General features: G+C 41.5%; 1 protein-coding gene across 1 annotated transcript; it reads right to left on the bottom strand.

Moving 5' to 3' along the window:
* Positions 1–10944: 10944 nt before the first annotated feature.
* Positions 10945–11868, bottom strand: LOC129350112 (uncharacterized). Its single transcript, XM_055015644.1, has 2 exons — positions 11441–11868; positions 10945–11368 (listed from the first exon to the last, which is right to left on the bottom strand). The coding sequence occupies exons 1-2, from the start codon at positions 11820–11822 to the stop codon at positions 11112–11114; spliced, it is 639 nt and encodes a 212-aa protein (XP_054871619.1). The 5' UTR covers positions 11823–11868; the 3' UTR covers positions 10945–11111.
* Between the last annotated feature and the right edge of the window lie 6196 nt (positions 11869–18064).

Genomic DNA, 18064 nt, shown 5'->3' with positions numbered 1-18064 from the left:
ACTTTTCCTTAGCAGTGCTTTCTTTGTAGCTATTTGACCATAAAGGCCTAATTGGTGCAGTCTCCTCTGAACAGTTGATGTAGAGATGTTTCTGCTACTAGAACTCTGAGTGTTAACTTGCAATTTCTGAGGCTGGTAAGTTGGATGAACTTCTTCTCAGCAGCAGAGATGACTCTTGGTCCTCATGTGAGCCAGTTTCATTGTAGCGCTTGATAGTTTTTGCGACTGCACTTGGGGATACATTCGCAGTTTTTGCAACTTTCCAGATGGACTGGCCTTCAGTTGTTAAAGTAATTATGGACTGTTGTTTCTCTTTACTTAGCTGATTGGTTCTTGCCATAAAATGGATTCCAACAGTTATCAAATAGGGCTGTTAACTGTGTACCAACCTGACTTCTGCACAACAGAACCAATGATCCCAACCCCTTTAAGAAGGCAAGAAACTCCACAAATTGACCTTGACAAGGCACACCTGTGAAGTGGAAACCATTTCAGGTGACTGACTGGTGAAGCTCATCCAGAGAAGGCCAAGAGTTTGCAAAGCTGTAATTAAAGCAGAGTAGATATTTTGTAGAATCTCAAATCTAAAACATGGTTTGACTTATTTCACACTTTTGTTTACTACATAATTCCATGTGTTCATTCATAGTTTTGATGCCTTCAATGAGAATCTACAATGTAAATAGTCATGAAAGAAAATAAAACAATAAATGAGAATAAGTGTAGTGAAATGTCTAAACTGCTAAACTTGACTGGTAGTGTACATTGGTTTACACATTGGTGGATTTTACTTTAAGTCTGGTAGAATGTCTTGGGAGAATGTCTGTCTACTGATTTTCTTCATATTTGCAGAGCTTGCTTCTTGTTAAAAGACAAAGTGGGGATACATTGTATATCAGACACTGACTTATGAAAGGGAATATATGTTGGTTCAGAGCAAATTTATTTTAAGAGAAAATTTGGAGCAAAATTAAAAGTCCTTGTTAACTTTAACATTTTGTGGATGTCAGCTTTCATGCATGACTAATGCTGGGATTTCTTCTGCACTACAGAGTACTCCAAATTGTTTGGCATGAACTTCAAGGAAAACTGAATTTGCTTTTCAGCCAATAAACTGACTTTGGTTCCTCTTAAATCTTTCTTCTTCAACAGACAATACTCTCCATCTGGTGAGGGAGCTGCTCATTAATTACTGAATACAAATGGGGCCATGATTCACATGGAGCTGGGAGTCTTTATTTCTTTCTTTCAGTCCACTTCTTTATACCATACACTGTATGCTTCATGTGTGCTGAAACCCTGAGGGCATCTGTAATGAACTCTAAAGCGTATTAATGCAGTGACTAGATCCATTTGCTTGTTTGTATTTGAATGCTGCTGTCAGCTATTTCTCTTAGTTTCATCATAGTTCCAACTTTTGCTTTATATACAACTGCAGTGCAGATACAAGGAAGGAGAGACTCATAAAAATCCAGATAATTGGATTAAAAGCACAGCACACTGCAACACTGCACTTGTGTGGTAGCAGTCTGGGAAATAGGTTCTGACATAAACAACAAGTTAAACTGTAAAATAAAAATACTGAAACAATATTCCATACATTCTGAGAGATTAAACCATCAATTTAGAAGTACTTTTTTTATCCCTTGGTTTATCTATACTACTGAAGTTAAGTAGAAATGTTTTCAAGGTTTGTGCTTCATGTGAATGAGAAGTATATACAGCAGCTTCTCCTGATTATGAATACATATTATATTTACACCAACATCTCCCTGCTTACATTCAGTCGTCTAAATCAGGAATGTATTCCTTTCACAAATGCCTGAATGTGTGGAAAGAAAACATGACAACCATTACTGACTCTCCTTAGCTGGAAAATGACCAATCAGGTTTTCCAGCTAATTGGTCATTTGATGAAATCCTCTTGTGGCTGTGTAAATTTATTTGATTTCGCTCATTAGCAAAAGGGAAAGTACATTTTTATTTTGTTGCAAAACACAGGGCACACACCAAGGGCAATCTTTCCTCCTTGTCAGAGGATTTTTTTAAAAATCTCACAAAATGTTCAAGTAATGATGAAATTATAAGAGTTGTTGTTCTGTTTTTTTTAAATTATGACTTGTTATTTTTGGATCATCTAAATACCACTGACTAGACTTGAAGATTGAGCGCCTGAAGCCAAAAAGAAACTGACAGTCAACAAGGATGATTTTAAATTTTTATTTTTTTAATTTTTTTGTCTTTTACATGCAGTTGTGATGTCAAAAATCTGTTATACCTTGTCATAGCATTGCACCAGTAATAGGAAAGTATTGCAATACCATGTTGTTAAAAGTGATACCATTGTCCCATTTATCACTCCTCCAAGGAACACGGTGGAGTTATGTGACGATCGGTGTACATTTGTCTGTTTGTCTTTCTGTCTTTTTGTCTGTTAGCAACATTACTCAAAAATGGACCAATGAATTACGATGAAATTTTCAGGGAAGGTCAGAAATGACACAATGACCACCTCTTTAGATTATGGCAGCTATGTGGCTTATAGTCTGGATCCACAGATTAGTTAAAGATTTCTGTAGTGAGATAGTGGCGCAGCATCACTAACTATGATGTCAGCTGCCTGCTGACAATCACATGATTGCGATCCTACTGCAAATCAACCGCTCCTGACTTACTGGGGCTTATCCACTGGAAATCATACAAAAAACAATCGATTAAATTGTGGGGGTGAGTCCGAGTCCCATCAATCCCCGCTACATATTTAAGTTACACGATACGGTATCCATACATAACATACACATGCATAACACACGCCTGTGCTCACCACAAGGTCATTTTTTATTAAACATTTCATCTGTCGGAAATGATATGACTGAGGAGCCTTGGCAGAGTATTGCGCTCTCTGAGGGCTTTTCTTGTTTGTATTAGCATCTCATGTCTCACAAGCAAATTGCAGCTCTCGTTGTGACAAGACAGGCCGTTCTTACATGGATTGACCATAACGCTGACACACAAAGCAAAACATGGCATTATTTCACCTGCAGCCAACTTATGGATACCATAAAGCCTGTTTGTAAAAGATATTTTCCTAGCAAACCAAGGAAACCTTTTCTGACAGCAGTGGGGATAAAAGAAGTGTTGGCTGCTTGAGGCCTCGATGAGAGACATCGAGTCTATATAACAACAGACAATGCAGTGAACATGGTGAAGGCTGTTGGTCTAAACAAGTGAACCAGGCTGCTGGTGGCAAATTATACTCATGCTATACTTACTGAGCTGTGTTTTTATATTGCAGTATGTATTAAAGAAAATATCACAGTGTCAGTTTGCTTCTAATATTGTGCAGGCTGATTTCTGATCCTCAGATTGTAACATGAAAAATATCGGTGTACTAGCATAAATGCTACCTCTAGAAATGCCTTTGCAGTCCTTCCTCCTTTTTTTTTTGAGGTTTTCATAAAGAAGTGTTAGTACCATGACCACAATTTGTTTATTACTATAATTACAAGATGGATGATGACATCTAATGACACGACTGTAGCAGTGAATCTGACCAGGTATTCATCATCTGATGTTTCTCCAAACTGACTGTCTCCTATCTCACGCAGATTGTCACCACAATGTTTTTAGACCATTAAAATGTATTTCCAAAATGGTATAATATTCCTTTAAGTAAGGTTGAATTTGCCAAAGAATGAGAGGAACAAAACAGCATGTCACATAGCCAGTAGAAAGGTAACACAACCGACTATGGCGACCGTGACAACTGATGTCCCGCATGCTTTGTATGAAATCAATAAATGAAACTGACTTAAATACTATATTAAAAGGAAATATCAAGGGGATGAATGTCTCCAGAAAGTATCAGTATGAAGAGATAACCACTGCCAGTGTGTTTATCAGTCTGACATCTCCACACAGAGCTGCTTTTTGCTTCAGTGTGGTTTATCTCTTGTGCTTTTTTCACCCTCCCCTGAATTCACCAAAAGTGTTTTTTTAATAGTCTGTTGACTTTAAAGTAAAAAAAAAACTAAAAAAAAACATCTGTAGCACTGTTCTTCCCCTTCCCTGTAAGGGCCCCTTGAGGAAACATTTCATAACATGAAATAGAGATACGAGGAGTTTTTATTTTATTCATTAAGTACAGATGTACATTTGTATTACTCCCTGCTGTCTGCCTCTCCCTTTTCCCTTTCTTCCTCAGACACTCCACGCTGTGATTTGATTTTTCTTTTTCTGACTATGTTTTTTTTGGCAATCCTGTGACAGCACCAGTTCAACTTCCTACACACTGTGGTAGATAAAAAATACACTGAGGTTTTTAGTCTGACCTGCTGAGTGAAGCAGACCTGACAAATTTTGAGAAGTTGAATGAGACAAAATCATATTAGTTGGAATGAGATGTACATGACTACGAGCATAGGCCCAAGTTTTCTTTTTTATTTAAAGATTTTATTCAAAAACACAAGTTCCCTTCACTCTGAGGAATAGCTTATATTTATCACATCTCTCGCACTTCTGGCCCTTGAGAATACTTCAGCAAAATGCAGCAGTTAACATTCATGTATGCAGATTGGGACTTGACTCTATCGCACGTACTGACGCACAAAATCAGTCAAAGCTATCCTTCCATCCAAGCAATGTATTCATAAAAAAACATGAAATCACACACAGGTACTTCAAAGACCTTTCCCTTTGTCCTGCTTTACATGCAGGCCACACATGATAACAAAGATTGGACACACACTTGCGCATACACAAACACATGAGCGTCTCTCCAGTCTTTCTGTTCAAGACACGGTAAATTACCACCTCAGTGTCACCAGAACTCAACAATTTATGCATGAAGAGGATGCAAAGAGGAAGACCGACACACACATATGTGGCATTTGGTTGTTGTAGAAGACATCACAAGTTGAATTACAATGTGGTGATTAAGACAGCACAGACATGAAATTTAAAACAGAAGGAGAGAGCAGGCACACCAGGTAGGTTGGCCCTTATTCTCAGATCACTTAGCAGGACGGATGGCACTGGATGTGTTATGGATACGGCCAAAGATCAACAAAAGTAACACCTACTGCCTAATAAAATGAGCACTATACATACATTTTGGAGCCACATTTAAAACTTGAATGAGATGTTTGAGGAAATATGCCTTTAATGAGTTTTCCCTGCATCATCATAATCCAGCCATTCCTGTGCATTATTGACTCGTGCTACTGTTATCACACAGGAACAGAATTGATGCTAGTGTGAGAGTTTCCTACTAAATTCCTTAAAAAAATATCCTATGCCTTATTGGGAGTCAAAAGATTTAATGTCCTGATGATTGAAGGAATGGAAAAGAAGAAAATAAATGTAAATATGTTTCACATAAAGTGGGGCTGCACGATAATGGAAAATAATGACACTGATCCATCCACTGGTGCCTGAGTCTATCCCAGCTGACTTAGGGTGAAGGCAGAGGACACTCTGTATGCACCGGTGCAGGACTTTATTTTGCAGTGAAAATGAACACACAGTCAGTAAAAATGTGGCAGTATATTGGTGTGAAAATATACATATTAATTCCCTCATACTGATCCAAAACAGGTGAGTGGAAATGGATAGAATCCCTTTTTTCACAGACACTGCTCCGAATAGACTGGTATTCGATGTAGCTGCACTTTAGTGTGTAGACTTGGATGGAGGCTGAAGGGTTTTACAACAAAAGTAATTAAAGTTACTGACAGGCAGAAATGGGCATTGGCCACACTGTTGGGACAATTACTGAATTCAGTTAAAAGCTTGGAATTCTGTCTGCTTGAGAGGTTAATAGGAATTTAGTAGCAGAGGTGACTGGGACTGTCAGCAACTCTGCTCTCTCCATGCTCAACTTCCTCCTGAGAAATGGTAGACGGCGTAGTTAACATTTCAACTATGATCCATTGCAACATTTTGTTGCAGCTGCAGAGGGGAAGGCAGTGATTCCGTGTTGGCGGCAGAGACCATGCATCAGTTGAAATGTAAATGGCTGTGACAGTGGAGCTGACACATTTTGATTTTCATGAGCCTTGCACAACAATTTAATTGTTTCTTTCATTTCCACCATTATTAATCAGCGGTTTCCATGCTGCTGTGTGGCAGCCATTATCGAAGAACAACTCAAGTCTCAGATGCAGCCTGAATCCTTCACACTTTAACTCTCCCTATTTGAGTTTTTGGTAAGTGGTGCTGAAGCTCCTGCACATATGTGGATACTTTAAAAAGTTCTTGGCCTCACTAGAATACGTCACAGGAGAAGTCTCCTCTTGAATTTTTGTCAACATAGTCTCCTTTAGCTTCAATGCACTTTGTCCACTGACAATCAAGCTTTGCTATTCCTTTATGGAATAAAGTGTCATAGCCACAGCTTAATGCTGTGGGCTGTGGCAGTGCTCCCTCCTCCTCCAGTCCTGCTTTCTGTCTTTCCTCCAGGTGTTTGCAGCTCTGGTCTGGTGGCAGGTGTGTCATATTGGTTATCAGCAGATCGTGTGCAGGTGGGAGCCAGCGGCTTGATTCCGGCTCAACTATAAGAACCGTCGCCACTCGTCGTTTGATGCCGGACTGTCCTCAACCTTACGGTTAGTGCTGCTAAGCCGAACTGTCTGTGCCACTTACCCGGTTCTGCTAGTAATCCTGCTTTCTGTATGTTTAGAAGCTGACTCTTGCCTGCTTGTGGTCACCGGGCTCTGCTGGTTCCATCGTTGTTCTGCTGGCCTTTGTTCCTCCGTGGATTCCGCCCTGCCCTCCTGAAGGATAAAACGCCATCCGAGTCTAAACGCCCTCCACTCCTCCCAAGACGTTTTACCATCTGCTCTGTTGCTGGATGCCTTTTTCCATGCTGTGTGTTTGGACTGGAGCATTCACTGGAGGAGTGGATGAAGTGGAACCCCTGCCCCAGTCGAGTATCCACCTGTTTAAGTCAGCTAAGTCCTTAGCCCTAGCGTCACCAGACTATATGGGTTGGTTTATGGGAACTAATATGCTTACGTTTAGTCTGGGCTTTCTGTGCAGGTTACTGTAAACCAGGTATTTGGGTTTTTTGAGTTAATTTTTTAGTTGTTTTCCTGCCCTGGTGTTACCAGTATTGGGTTTACTTAGTTTCTGTTTTTTTGTATTAGTTTTTGCCCTCTGAGCAACTCGAGGCTGTCTGGATCTGTTCCCTGCTAGAGTAGGTTTCGTTTCCTGTTCCTAGTTGGGATTTGTAGTCCTTAAGTGTTCTTTGTGTGTAAATAAAGCATTTTAAATAGTTCCACTGTCTGCTTGTTCATTTTCCTGCACCTGAGCCTCTACACCTTCCGTAACATAAGGTCACATTTTGAGCAACCAGATACCCTTTAGCTGCGTGCATGACTTCATTATCATTTTGAAAATGGTGACCACAAAATGGGTTTTTAGAAGTCACATGGTGCCAGATCAGGTCAGGTCAATAGGGTTCATGGGGCAATAGTTCTAAGCCACATTTGGGTGCCTCATATGCATTGTCCTGGAGCAACAGCAGCCAGCTTCAAGCTTTCTTCTACTTTTTTCTTTGATTGCTTCAAACGTGAGGTTTTTGCAGACAGTGACATGAGGTTCTATGGTTTATATAGTAGTAATGCCCCTTGTTTCAGGGTTCAGCTGAAAACATTTTGAGGTACCCTTGTAAACTGCTAGCAAGTATTTCATAGATTCTGTCCAAAATTCTACCTAATAGCGCTGTAAACCAAAGGGGGCCTTCCAACATTTTGAGTACTGTGGCCAACAGAGACATTTAATGGACGGTGGTTCATGCTAAAGTGTCGTGTTAAAGTAGCCAAAGCAGAATGAGTGTGATGTGAGTCATCTCAGTATTATCTGTCTAAAAGTTGATGACAGTAGACACCATAAGCTATACTCATAAACGAAAACTGTGGCAGACAAGTTCCTGAGTGCATTAGACTGAGCAAGCAAATGAAGAACGTGTAATTTCTTTCAAAAGCTATATATATTGTCCGAAGAATCATTTTCGACTAGATTAGACGTGTCAAAGATTTGACAAGCTGACATCTGTGAAGATTCTGTGAAGACTTTGTTTTAAAGTCTGACAGCAAAACACTCCACAGTTGTGTCTTCACCTGGTAAAATCCCCCACAATGGGGAAAAATAAGCCAGTGACAGTCTTGTCTTGTAAATCACGCATGGATATTTAACTAGTAGGCTACACACTGAAAGGACTCAATATTTGGCTAGAAAACATCCCAACATGAAAGTCTTTTAGCTGGACACAGCCTACTGTCAGGTCTGAACACTAAGTCTTGTTATTTTGTCTGGAATATGTGATATTATCTCACTGTGAGCAAGTACTGCACTCCACTGGTTGCTGAATCTCCAGTGAAAAGTAGCTCTCAATGTAACATTTGCACGCACACCAACAGAGGAACGCGATAGCCTGCTGTTCTAAATTTCTGTCAGCAGAAAGAGACAAGATCCCAACAGAATATAGATGGTCTTCTCAATAGTGCTGCATTGTATAATGATATTAGAAGTATCCTAACACCCTAACATTAAAAAGACAGTATAGCTTATGTTTATTAGTATCACTACTTAAAGAATAATAGTGTTTTGCGTGTGGCAAACATCTATATATGCAAACGCCTTCCTACTGGTACTGTCAATTGATTTTGATTCAGTAGCTTGCAAGTAGAACTTGATGTTCACAAGTATGCAGATAAAATAATTGACTCAATTCATGCAGAGAGAGTGTAATTGGGTGGTTAAAATGTTGCTTATAAAATGTTCAGTCCTTGCGGAGATCAGTTCAACATTACTTTAGTGCACAGTGTTGTCATAGATATGTGAGTTAAGAACCCAAATGGACACCAGCAGCAGATATTTGGGAGGCAAAAATCAACTTGTGACTGGTAGTGTACATTTACAGAGAAGGCAGGAAGAAGGAGGACCTGTAAGTGCACAAACAGTAACTTCCTTGACGACAGATCCTCTTTCCACTAAAGAACTGCACATTTTCACCACAGTTAAAGCAGCTCTGTATGGAATCAGTTACCAGGTCACCTGAGAACCAGTATATCCCATAGCAAACATGTTCACACACAATCTAACAAAGGCAACGCAGCAGCATGAAAAGACCTCTGTGACCCTGAGAGATGTACGTGCAGCACGACAGGGAAACTGCTAGTGAACTGACATCATAAACTATATACACAAACACATTATCTGCTCTACCCGCAGAGACACAACAAGATGTCTTTGTTCCATCAGATTCATGTCAGCAGCACTTTTCTCACTTGCTCCTAACAACTGTACTGAGATGCTGAATTCAGCCTCATAAATAGTTGCATGTAAATTACCCCCGGGTGCTCATATTGACTCGCTAAAATGAGCTAGGTCTGCCATGTTGCAATAAACCAGGCATTTTTTTTTTTGTTCTTCCACACATTCACAAACACAGACTGTACATGCATCATCCACACACACCCAAGCCTAACCAAATGCAATTTACCAGCTGCTTTCTAATGGGGTTTCATCTTTCAATATAAATGTTAATAATCTATGATTACTCTCTGCGCTGCAACACAGGGAGCAGAGGTTTTCTTTCATGTATTTATGGAACTTTCTCTCTCTCTGCCTTCCTCTCACATTCACTTCATCTCTTGCTTTTGGGAAAATGTTTTTTGAATACAGACATCAGATTTTCATCTTTTGTTTTTTCCAGCATGGAGGGAGATGGCTGCAGAAGCACTTCTGTGCATCGTTTACTCTCATTCCTTCTGTTTTAATTTGCCCTTTGAGGAAACACATTAAAAAAAAAAAAAAAAGCGGATTCCAGGCAAACTGGGAGTAAATACATAAATAATGCGGTAAGTAAAATGATCAAAATTCAATTTATAAATCAGTTCGGCAAAGCTGTCAACACTCACCACTAAAAAGTCTGTCTTCAGTAAATCGGGTTTGTACATGAAGCTAGATCAGCTTCAGGGTTGTTATTGAACTATTGAAATGTTGAAAGCCATTGATATTTTTTAATATTTTCTGTATATGATGTAAAGCACAAACAGCTAAAACAGTATGTGTCACATAGCAATACAGTAAGAAAATGAAAGCTGCAAGCAGCATTAAACGGGATTTTGCACCTCCGTGCATGTTGAAGTAAGGTGTAAGTTGAGGTGTGGCATAAATGTGCTTTGACCAAAACGACAGTTACACTAATGATGTTTTGAACAGATGGGACACTGTATGCGTGGGTTGCAACAACTTCCATCATTTGCTTTGGACACTGGACACAGGTTGTGACATTTAAGTCCAGCCCACACAGTGAACATTCATGTGAATTGAATTCTGTATTGTACACAAGTCTTCTATCGTCTTTGTAGCAGGTGATAGTACTGCAGTGACAGAATATTAGCATGTTGATGTTTTCAGGCTAGGATTGGTTCGGAATATAAACTGGGCGTAGATTGGACACTGTATGTGTGAGTAACAACAACTGCTGGCATGTGCTTTGACACTGGATGGGAAAGATAAGTGTCACATCCTTTTATTACTATGTGGGGCTACACATGATACATGAAGCGGAATGCAAAATGAAGGATGATGTTGTACATAAAGAGGAGACCACATAGTAAAATGTCTGTAAAGTGGATGTGGCTACGTACACAGGTAATACTTCCTTTTCCCAGCAGGCAACACCATGAATATGACACTGTACGATCTAGAAGAAGTATTAAGTGTGGGACCGTAACAGAAAACATATGGTTTGGGGAAGAGTGGATTCTGTCTGTGTGAGTGACAGTAATGGCCATCATTTGTAGTGAACACTATTTGAATGAAATACATGTCCCATCCTTTGTGCATTGTATGTGGCTACAGAAGACGTGTCATGCGGCAGTGGTGAACCCAAGCTGAGAACACACAGACTCACGGCAGGACTAGGTGGAAAATCAAGATTTATTTAAACGCAAATTATATCAAACAGGAAGAACCAAGGGGGGAAATGAAGAACTAAACTGAAGGGGAGAAAAACTATGAAACTGAAGCCAGGAATAAACTAACTGAGACTCACAAATGGGGCTGGACGAGGAGGGGGCAGGCTGCCGGAGACCGACGGGTCAGCAACACAGCACCGGTGGTGTGGGTGGGTGCAGAGAGTGGCTATGGTGGTCTGGAGAATGTCCGGGGGGAGCTTGTCCACTGAGCGAGGCTGGGTGGAATCCAAAGGCAGGCCGGGGAGAGTCCGAGAGGTGGTGGGATGACAATGTTGGGGGGAATCCAGAGAGGGGGGTCAGGGTAATCCTGGGCAAGGCTGGGGGTCCAGATGCAAAGCAGGGCAGGGATGCAGCACCGGGCACCGCGGGCCAGCGGGTGACTGCAAACAGATATAAATATTAGTGATAAGCACAAGAAGCACAAAAGCAAAAGGTGCAGGGGCCAAACTGACTGTCAGAGCTGAAGCTACAATCTGGCAGGGTGTGGAGTGGTGAACCGGCTTTTTTTTGCAGAGGAGGAGATGACAGGTGTGCTGCGCCACAGCTGCCCGGAGTTCTGCTGATGAGCCGACGACTGATGTGTTGCAGCCGCTGCAGAAAGCAGCACAGTGGAGCAAGACAGACACAGAACGGGAGAGAGAGAGAGGCATAGAGAGAGGGGGAATGAAGAGGTGGAATAGGAGAAAAACAGAAAAAGGAGAGACAGGGAGAATAAAGGGAGGTCAGGTGGGGGCAGATGCAGGGACCAGGGAGGTGGGCCTGACAACATGACAGTCTGAAGTTATAATGTGTCATGGTTTTGTAGATCAATAGCAGACAAAGTGTAAAGATCATGTGCACATAGGTGTGGTAGTTACTTAAGTTGTAGTTGTTGTATGTTTATACGCTACAATATAGGTATACACTTGTGTTAGTTCTTCCCAGTCATTGCAAATTTGTGATTGACTGGACTGTACATGAGTGTCTGAAGTTTTCTCTGTCATGTGGAAGCAATGGACTGTGGTGTGCACAATCTGCAAGGAGTTTGACTACATGTAGAACTGTGTAGAAACTGCAGTTTGGCCGGGTTCTGAAAGCACTTGTGTGTGCAAGGGTCCTTGTTGGAGGTGCTTGGCTCCAGGGGCCCGTTTCACGAAGCAGGTTTAGTGAAAACTCTGAGTTTGTTAACCCTGAAATGAGGGAAACTCAGAGTTTTCCGTTTAACAAAGGGAGGTAACTCAAACCAGAGACAGAGGGGTAACTCTAGCCTGTTTCACAAAGAGGGGTACCTTAAACTCTCGGTCAGTTACCGTAGTAACAGACTCTCTTACTCTAACCTGGTCGGGACCAGGTTTTTCTCAGTAAACCTCGAGTTTCTCTCTGTCTCCGCCCTCTTTCAGTCACACACGCCATTTCATTTCCTCATTCATTCAGTCATCAGGCGAGTTTTGGCGAAGTCTAGTTCTGCATTTGCATCTGGATTTTGTATATTTGTTTTACTGGTAACTGGGAATACATAAAGGACATTAAATTATACAGTTGCACATGAATTCCACAGACTGAACCTCTGGTGTTTACTGAACATCCATCTCACTGTGTCAATCTGTGCAGTGGAAGTTGAGGAAGCATCCTGCTGCTGTCCAGCCATGCTCTGTTAAAAAGGATGAGAATGTGCAATACTTCAGTGTAGGCTAAATGTCACACTCTATATTCCACCAGAATGTTCAGAAATGTGAATGGGAAGAGAACTATCACTAACATACCTCTGTATGCCTTTCTGGACCCCCCTCTGGAAGGCAGCAGACAGTTTCATCCTCTTCATCCTAAATGACTGATATGTTTCAGTATACTTAAACTACCATTTGGCAAAATCCTTGGATTATTGCCTACTTACAGTTACAAGGTCTGTTGTGGTGTGAAGGGGCTCCACCAGGCAGATAGCACCATCAGAATCTGTTGGGCCAAAGGAAAAAAAGACCGAAAAGAGAAATAAATATTTGTATGAATATGCTTGAAAACAGTACATATATACATGGGCTACACACACACACACACACACACACACACACACACACACACACACACACACACACACACACACACACACACACACACACACACACACACACACACACACACACACACACACACACACACACACACACACAACATTACATTTTATAAAAGCACTTGTGTCTTGGGATGTGGTCTCAGAGGATGAGCTCCCTCCAGGGATTCTCTCAGCCACTGGCCTTCCCAAATTCTGGCTTAGGACCAGCTCCTCTGCCTCCATTAGAGGTGGTGCTGCTGGGCCACCACCTGTTTTACGGGCATCTCCTTTCTTTCTGTTGGCTGAGTGGAAGTCTGTGTTAGTTTAAATAGGCTTAATTATTTAACAGAACATGATATGGATGCAGACATTTAGGCTATGTGCGGGGTAAAACCACTGCACAGACAAACGGCCACCTAATATTTAGGCTACTTTACAATGTAAAACATGATCAAAATGAGGTAGCTCCATGAGATTATGCCGACTTCTTACCTGTTTTAACAATGTTTTTATATTTCATCTTAAGCTGCTGCCACATGCGCTTCACCCCCGCGGGATTGCACCTAAATGAAATAACTTAATAGGCTACTATTCAAACAGTTTTCCTGTAATATTATTGTGATTTAAACTTGCGCATTGAGCCGGGCAGCAATGTTCTCCCACACCGTCTCCCTCTCTTTTGTAGCTGCAGGTGTTGCAGTTCTTTCTAAAAACGTGTTCAAACTCGCTATATAAGCGCATTAAGATTTCCAATTCAAACGGTGTAGTCCTCCGCTTCCCCGTTGCCATGGTGACTCATCGAATCAGCGCTCCATTGATACTGGCTTTTCAGAGTTGTGGCGCACGCGCTTAACTCCGGGTGAAACTACTCCGAGTTGATTAAACCAACTCAAATCAGCCGTTGTGAAACCGAAAACTCAGATTTTTGTATCTCAGAGTAGATCAACTCAGAGTTCAGGGTTAAACTCAGAGTTTGTTGAACCTGCTTCGTGAAACGGACCCCAGGTTGTGTCTAGTCTTGATGTGGTTGTGGTGGTGTCGGATCTGTATCTGTGTGGACATAAAGTGAATGTAAATCTTAAGCATAAAGTTAAATGCATGTCTTTTTAAATGCATGGGTATGGGTGTTAATGTCTACCAGTACAAACCTACGTTATGGCTGTCCTCGTCATAACAGGCTACTAGTTGGCAGGGGTTTTTACGATGCTCGTTAGTCCTCTGGTTTTTATGAGAGATTGATTTCTTCCAGTTGTGGCTCATCTTCATGTGATTGTGATGGTGATAAGCCATTGTTTGTGTGGACATAAAGCAGATGTAAACTATTACAAGCATAAGGTTACGTGTGTGTTTACATGGTGTGTACTGGTGGTATTATTGTTCATATTATTTACCAGTACTAACCTCTGTTAGACCTATCTTCTTTCTAAAAGGCTAAGGCTGTGGTGACATCCTGTACCTGTTTTTGTAGTTTCTGCTTTTCATGGTCCAAGAAGGCTTCACAATGCAGAGCAGTTCTTGTAGTTGTGTTACTTGCATTCACCACATGAACTGCTAATGTGGCAACGTCGAGGACCATTATTGCCAGGTCAGGTTTGAGAAGGCTTTCATCTGTGGAGGCATACTGTACGAAGATCATATGTAGTGTTATATAAGGTAACCACCATGACAACAGTTACTTCTACAGGTTGGATTTCAACTTCAGTGCTCTGTATGACTTTACAGGTTATTAAATAATGACATCAGGCAATAATGCATTAATTCTTTGAATGTATAAAGGTGTGTGGGAGCATTATTTTGACTTTCGTTGACTTTGGGTGCTAAACCATCTTTAACACCGTTGAATTAACGTAAGTGGAGTGAAACCACTATTAAAAGGGCTGTTGTGCATGGCCAAGAGGAGTACCAACCGTTCATGAGAAGCACCGTTGTGTAACAAAGAGGTGTGTTAATCCAAAGACGTTTTTTTACATGGAGTCAGATAAACATTACGGACAGAAACCTTGCACACTGAGTCCATTGGTGGTTTATTCTAGTCATTGCATAAACTTGTCATATGAGACTAAGATGAGCATCAAGGATGTGGTAGGAAAAGCAACAATGTAATGTTACATTAAATGTACATTGACTTTGCAGCCAGAGACACAGAGAATCGGCACAAAAGTCACTACTTCCCAGCGGCTCTGTGTTTAATTAAATAAACTAGCATAGGTTCCCCTCTAAAATCTGCGTACACATGTGTTTGGACAGTTGTGGCTGGAGGAAAGCAGGCTGGAGACAGGTTGGGTACCACCAGGAAAAACAGGATATGCTCGTCTATGATCTGGCGTTGTGTGAAGGAATGAACTGGGGTTTTATTGAGCAAGGTGATTGTGGGCAGGTGAGTTGATTCTCACAGCTGTTTCCAATCCCTGCAATCAGGCTGATGACATGCAGGGCAGAGAGAGAAAGGGAAACAGAGGCAGCCAGGCAGGGGCTGAAGCAGGGATCCTGACCATACGCCATGTAAAGACCCAAAAAACACAATTTTTTCTTTTTACCAATCAATTCAAAATAGCAGACTTTCTGTCGGATTTAGGTCATGGCACCAAGAGACTTTTTTTCTTTAGACCTGAGCTCTTGTCCAGCATATCAAATCTGGGCCAGATTGGATCATGTTCTGCTGAGATATAAACACTTTGGTTGTCATGGCGAGACATCAAAATTCGCAGCACCGCAACAGACATGCCGTCTGAAAACTCACAATTTTCACTATGAATCATTATCAACATCTTAAGGCTTATGTCACCAAATTTGAAGTTAATATGATCAACTGGCAAATAATAGTACATCAAAGTGGAAAACATGTCATTTCCTGTTGTCACGAGGTGGCGCTATGACTGCAATGGATATTGGTGTATGGTTGGGTATCATTGATTCTGATTCCCATTTTGCTCATCAACTCCAGTTCTTAACAACTCTCACTTCCAAGTAATTGAGTTACAGGTGGTTACAGGTAGAACATTAAAATCCTATTTTTCCATTATTACTCCGCCAAGGAGGCAGAGCCTCAGCAGAGTTAAGTGACAATCGTCGGTTTGTCGGTCAGCAACATTATTCAAAAATGGATTGATAAATGGATTTGGATGAAATTTTTAGGGAAGGTCAGAAATGACACAAGTACCAAGTGATTAGATTTTGGCAGTGATGCAGCTTATGGTCTGGATCCATGGATTTGTTTAAGATTTCTGTATCACTGCACGATAGTGGCACGGTGTCATTGTAACTATGACTACATGTGAACACTATGTCAGCTGCTTGCTGATGATCACACGATTGTGATCCCACTACAAATCAACTGTTGCTGTTATGGACCAAAGGCTGGAACTCACATGCTGGCAATGATACATTGCAGACGAATGTATACCAATAATCACAATTTTCTTTACTAGCCAGGATATCATAGAGAGACAAAAGAACTACAAATATGGTTCAGAACTTCCACCGGAAGTTCTGCTACCCACAAATCCAATCTACCCTGAGACAGGGAAGGCAGGGCTGGCAGAGATAGTACACTAGATAACTACAGGAAGCACCGCCACTAATGGCATGCCGAAATAACTGACAGCAGGCTGAAGCTAAATGACAGAGCTAACATCACAAAGCACTACACCTATATACGGAAGACTCACTGGTCTCAGAGACTGAGTGAGGGGACTTAACTGTGTGTAGCTGACAGGGAACGGGGAATGGGGCGTAAGGCAGGGGTTGGCATGTGGCATGACTGGTGGACGAGAAGGCAGGAGCCACCAGTAGAGGCGTGTGTCCGGTGAGTGTGGAGATCCAACCAAGGAGACAGGGAAATCCAGGGAACTTAAAGTGTACCAGAAGCAGATAGCAGAGAAGGCAGGGAATCCAGAGAGGCTGGCAGGTGATCCAGGAGGGCAAATCAAAGAACAAGAATTAGACACGAGTCAGCGGAGCTAGACTTGAATGAGAGTCGGAACTAACAGTTCAACGGTCTGGTGCAGAGTAGTGTGCAACGTGGTTTTATGGAGCAGAGGAGTAATCATCGTCACCACTTGCCAGCCGCCAACTACTGATGAGTAGATTGGGTGCAGCTGCCCGCCTGCCACACCACACGTCCACACCCATCTGAGGGGGAAAGAAAGGGGAGGAGAAAGACGCGGTTGCACCTAGGAGCCTGACGTGGAGGACAGTTGCGGACTTATCCGTCAAAAATGACACAAGGAAGAATTGATTAAATTGTCATGGAGTGTCCAAGTGCCATCAATTCCCGACGGCCACGCGATTCAGTATCCGTATGCAACATATGCATGCATAACACACCTGCGCTCAGAGCAAGGTTATTTTGTTTGTGGGTGTATCTATATTAAATGGCCACAGTCCATGTTGTCAGGATTCCTACCACGAATGCTTTCAAGATTTCAGTTTGGAAATGGAAAGAACGCAACTGAGCAGCCTTAGCAGAGTGCTGCACTCTGAGTGCTTTTCTTGTTGCATAATTACCAGTAATCTATTGATACAATATTCTGAAATATAGTACAACAGTCACAGGATATATTTTTTCTGCATTGTGTACTTCACTTGTCATGCTACTGGACATTTTGTCACAGCAGGTTCAAAAGAGGCTCAGGAGCAGGAAATGAAACAGCACTAGCGTAAACGTTTAAACAATGCATTATTCACAACAAGAGACTTATACAGGAACCGGAACTAGAAGCTTCAACACAGAAAAGCTAAACTACTACCGAAACTAAAAAAACAAAACCCATCTAGTGGTACTGAGGAGTAACTACAGGAATATGGAAGAAACTGAAACTAAGGTTAACCCACGTATGGTAACACCAAGGTAGGGAAACAACTGAAAACACAAAACTAACCCAGCCTAGACTACCAGTAATAATGATCTGAAACCCCAGACTAAAAATATCTTATGCAATGCATTAAATACATTAAGTTAAATACGGAACAATTATTATTCAATTAGACGTATTAATAACACAAATAGTCTGGTGATACTAGGGCTGGGAGACTTAGCTGATGAGTT

This window comes from Amphiprion ocellaris, chromosome 12 (genome assembly GCF_022539595.1).
Source record: "Amphiprion ocellaris isolate individual 3 ecotype Okinawa chromosome 12, ASM2253959v1, whole genome shotgun sequence".
Taxonomy (NCBI): domain Eukaryota; kingdom Metazoa; phylum Chordata; class Actinopteri; family Pomacentridae; genus Amphiprion; species Amphiprion ocellaris.
This window is presented reverse-complemented; position numbering and strand designations above follow the sequence as displayed.

Excerpts from the sequence above, each read along its gene's own strand:
- LOC129350112 (XM_055015644.1), bottom strand. The coding sequence starts at position 11,822 with ATGATCTTTACACTTTGTCTGCTATTGATCTACAAAACCATGACACAT. Across the intron at positions 11,369-11,440 it reads TTGTAGCTTCAGCTCTGACA|TCACCCGCTGGCCCGCGGTG; the intron begins GTCAGTTTGGCC and ends ATCTGTTTGCAG.